At 39.3% G+C, this 4,695-nt stretch overlaps 1 protein-coding gene across 1 annotated transcript in view; it reads right to left on the minus strand.

Moving 5' to 3' along the window:
• The window catches only part of LOC103200565 (B cell receptor associated protein 29), a 147,265-nt gene that overhangs the window by 15,213 nt on the left and 127,357 nt on the right, over positions 1–4,695 (minus strand). The window contains 1 exon segment of the mRNA XM_042781394.1: positions 3,324–3,424. Within this exon segment, the coding sequence (XP_042637328.1) occupies positions 3,324–3,424 (101 nt within the window).

Consider the following 4,695-nt stretch of genomic DNA (forward strand, 5'->3'; position numbering starts at 1 on the left):
TAGCATGGATTGTGGGGCTGGCGCGGGATCGGGCAGTGTTTCGTTCTGCTGTGCATGGGGTCGCTATGAGTCGGAAACGATTCGACGGCACTTAACAACAACAACGTTTTCTTTGCTTATCATGATGTTGCTTATTGATGCAGTTATGAGGATTTTTGTTTTATGTTGAGGTGTAATCCATACTGAAGGCTATATAGTCTTTGGTCTTCATCAGTAAGTGCTTCAAGTCTTCTTCACTTTCAGTAAGCAAGGTTGTGTCATCTGTATATCACAGGTTGTTACTGAGTCTTCCTCCAATCCTGATGCCTCGTTCTCTTTCATACAGTCCAGTTTCTTGGATTATCTGCTCAGTGCACAGATAGAATAAGTATAGTGAAAGGATACAACACTGATGCACACTGTTCCTGATTTTAAAACACACAATATCCCCTTGTTTTCTTCTAATGACTGCCTCTTGGCCTATATACAGGTTCTGCAGGAGCACAATTAAATGTTCTGGAATTCTCATTCTTCGAAATGTAATCCATAATTTGTTATGATACACATAGTTGAGTGCCTTTGTATAGCCAGTAAAACATCAGTAAACATCCTTCTAGGATTCTCTGCTTTCAGCCAAGATTCACCTGATATCAGTAATGATATTTCTCGTTTCAGGTCCTCTTCTGAATCCAGTTTGAATATTTGGTAGTTCCCTGTCAACGTATTAGGAGCTCTGGTAGCATAGTTCCTAAGGCATTTGACTCCTAACCAGAAGTTAGGAGTTCAAATCCATCAGCCACTCCTCAGAAGGAAGGTTGGGGAACCTACTTCCGTAGTGATACTGCCTCGGAAACCCAAGGAGGGGTTGCTATGAGTTGGATCCGACTTGTCAGCAATGAGTTTGTGAACGTATTGCTGCAACTGTTTTTGAACTAACTCCAGCAAAATTTTACTTGCTTGTGATATTAATGATATTATTTGATAATTTCTGCATTCTGTTACATCACCGTTCTTTGGAATGGGCATGAATGTGGATCGCTTCTAGTCAGTTGGCCAAGTAGTTGTCTTCCAAATTTCTTATCATAGATGAATGATCACCTCCAGTGCTACATCTGTTTGTTGGAACATTTCTACTGGTATTCCACCAATCTGGAAGCTTTGTTTTCAGAAGAGGCGCTCTGGTGTAGTGGATAAGGTATTTGGCTGCTAACCAGAAGGTCAGTGATTCAAACCTACCAGCTGCTCCACAGAAGGAAGATGGCACAATCTACTTCTGTAAAGATTTCCAGCCTCGGAAACCCTATGAGGGTTGCTAACAGTTTTAATCAGCTCGATAACAATGAGTTTTTTTTTGTTGTTGTTGTTGTTTTCAGTAACGACTTCAGTGCAGCTTGGATTGGTTCTTGATCATATGCTACTTCCTGAAATGGGGGAACACTGACAAATTTTCTTTTTGGTGACACTGTGTGTCCCTTTCATCCTCTTTATGTGCTGCCTGTGCCATTCAGTATTTTCACCATGGAATCCTTCAATATTGCAACTTGAGGTTTGACGTTTTTCTTCAGTTCTTTTCAGTTTGAGAAATGCCAAGCGTGTTCTTTCCATTTGGTTTCCTAACTCCAGGTCTTTGCATGTTTCATTATAATACTTTATTCTGTCTTCTTAAGCTGCCCTTTGAAATCTTTTGTTCAGTGATTTTTTTGCATCATTTCTTCTATTCGCTTTAGCTGCTCTATGTTCAACATCAAATTTCACAGTCTCTTCTGACATTCATTTTGGTCTTTTCTTTCTTTCCTGCCTTTTTAATGATCTTTTACTTTCTTCACGTAGACCGCTAGGTTCTTGCCCCACTACTTTGTCTTACTCCGGAAGCTCCACCGAAGCCTGTCCACCATGAGTGACCCTGCTGGTATTTCAAGTACCAGTGGCCTAGTTTCCAGTATCACAGCAACACACAAGACACCACAATATGACAAACTGACACACTAGAAGTGGGATCAGCAGTTACACATGCTGCCAGATTTTGAGGATCGCCCAACCCAAGTGCTGAAGATACATCCTCAGCCTTTGGAGGAGTTGGGAGGAAAGGCCACAGCAGCCTCTGGAATGGTCTTTTCCTGCTCCCTCCCCAGGAATGTGGGGCCCTCTGCTCTTTCCCACTTCTCCCCACATATGGGCAAAGTGTGGTGAGGCTGGGAAATCAATTCAGGCCAGGGCTGGCAGCTGAAGAGCAGAGGGAGCCAAAGAGCCCAACGTGGATGAGGGGAACTCTGGCTTGAATGGAGGGGAAGAGAAAGAAACCCTACGGCACTTGACTTTGTGGCCAATGGAGCTGAGACTTCAAATAAGACTTTAACAACCAACATTTATTTCTCATTTTAGTTTTCAAATTATCTTTTGAAGGTAAACCATATGTTTGAATGCCATAAGTTTTATTCTAATATGACTAAAACATTGGGACAGAAGGAATAGTGTGATCTGAGACTTCAATTTTTGGCCTCATGTCAGCATGAATATGGCACACATTCTTAACAGCAAAATTCAGTTTTTCTAGAACCAGTCCGTTTTTCAATGTTGGTAATTTATGGATCAATTCTTTTCCTTAAAACTTCAACGAAACCAGTCTGACACACTGTGAGTTAGTATGTAAGTAAGTCTAGGCAATGATCTTCTTTTTTTTTTTTTTCCCCCTCAAAGAACTCCAGGGGCAATGGAGTCAAAGACAAAACCAAATTAAACTCACCACCATCAAGTTAATTCCAACTCACAGTGACTCCCATTGGGTTTCCAAGTCTATAAATCTTTACAGAAGCAGACCTCCTCATCTTTCTTCCGTAGAGTGGCTGGCGGGCTTGAACCCACTGCCCCCTCTGTTAACAGCCAAATGCCTTAACCACTACACCAACAGAGCCAATGATGCTGGTAATTATCTCCTCATAATTCTGGCTTCATTCAACCCAAAAGCTGAGGGACTACTCAGAGGGACTTCCCTGACAACTTTCCATACCTAGCCACCATCATGTTTAAAAATGTCTTCATAGCACTTCTTAGCATCTGAAAAGTGTTAATGAAATTATCTTTTATTTATTTATTTATTAAAAATCTGGTGTTCCTAGAGGAGACCAGATGGTACCAGAGAAGAGCTCTGGTGGTACAATGCCATGATCTTCTTGTCTTTCCATGCAAAGTTCTAATCTTTACTCTCCAGTTACCTGGCTTCTTTGATTTAACAAAGTCAAGATTAAGCATATCTTCTTGATTTGGAAAAGGTAAATATGCCAAAGAGTTGACTTAGGTAATCAATATTCCAAGAAATTGAAACCCAGAAAGTGAAGGTCACCCACCTGAAGTTCTGAGTGCTCTCTCAGGAGTCGGTCATATTCTTTTGAAAGTCTCTCTGATTGCATCTTCATTGTCATCACGTCACTTTGCGCCTTAGAAAGGGCTAGTAAATATCAAACAGAATTAGATTTTTAAATTTTTATTTGGAAACAATTTCAAATGAGAGAAAAGCTGTAAGAATTTAACAGAGAACTCTGTTACTCAACTTCACCTACTGTTAACACTGGGCTGTACAATACCACTTATATACAAATATGACATTTAATCCTTCTCAGAGCATCACACCCAGAGGCCCACCTGCCCCTCATTGGTTTTTCCATTTTGTAGTTACTATTTTCCCCTTTGCAACTAAGAAGCAGTATGCAGGGAGACACTTAAGACTATGAAGACATCCTGATCCTCATCAAAATTTAGCCCCCTATATTTAGTATCCATTTAGAATTTTTGTCCAAACCAATCTTTATTTTGCAAAATTGTGATTTTCCAACTTCATCATTCCCTGTACAGTTATCAGTTAGCATTCTACTGTAAGGATGAGCCTTCCTTTCCCCTCCAACCACTCATCATAAGTATGGATCCATGGGTTGTTACTTTTTTCAATGATTTTAAGTTCTTTACTGTACTTATTTTAACGCTAAAAAAAAAAAAAAAAAAACCCTGCCCCAGATTTGGCCAGTGGAACACTTTCTGACTCTGTCCTTTTGCCTATGCCCCATATATATATATTAATATTCCTTACTTTCTGACACAAGATGGTCCAGGTTCATCTTAACCCTGACTTCACCCTGGACTCGGGCTTTGTACAAATACAAAAAACAGAATTTATGAGAAAGATCTGCTTCTGAAAATACTGCTAGGAAGAAACAGTATTTTTATCATTCCTGCTAAAGGATAGGTAATTGTATTTCCTTAAGAACAAAATATGGGGGTATATATGTGGTACTTCAAGGCTCTGCCTCAAGGTAATGACAAATAAAAATGGCTATGTATTAGCCTTTATATACCACGAAACTACAGTCATAAGCCAGCAAATTCATGTCCTTAGAAGAAGAAGAAAATACATACATATAAAACCCCAAATAAATATAAATGCTGAACATTTAAGTCAATACCTTGTAGGGAAGAAACTAATGAGTGAAATATATAGGAGGTGGGTGAAGTTTTGGGAGAAATGAAGATGTAAAACTTGAAAATTTCCCCTTTACAAGTGCTTTTATAAATCATTTGTCCAAATCTGGGAATTCTGAAATAGTTCTTTTTTTTTTTTTAAATTTTATTTATTGTGGTTTGGGTGAAGATTTACAGAGCAAATTCACTTTCCATACAGCAGTTCACATATACTTTGTCTCATGTCATTGACCACAGTTTACAATG

This window comes from Orycteropus afer, unplaced genomic scaffold, assembly GCF_000298275.1.
Source record: "Orycteropus afer afer isolate SDZICR_OR568_19922 unplaced genomic scaffold, OryAfe1.0 scaffold00007, whole genome shotgun sequence".
NCBI classification, from domain to species: domain Eukaryota; kingdom Metazoa; phylum Chordata; class Mammalia; order Tubulidentata; family Orycteropodidae; genus Orycteropus; species Orycteropus afer.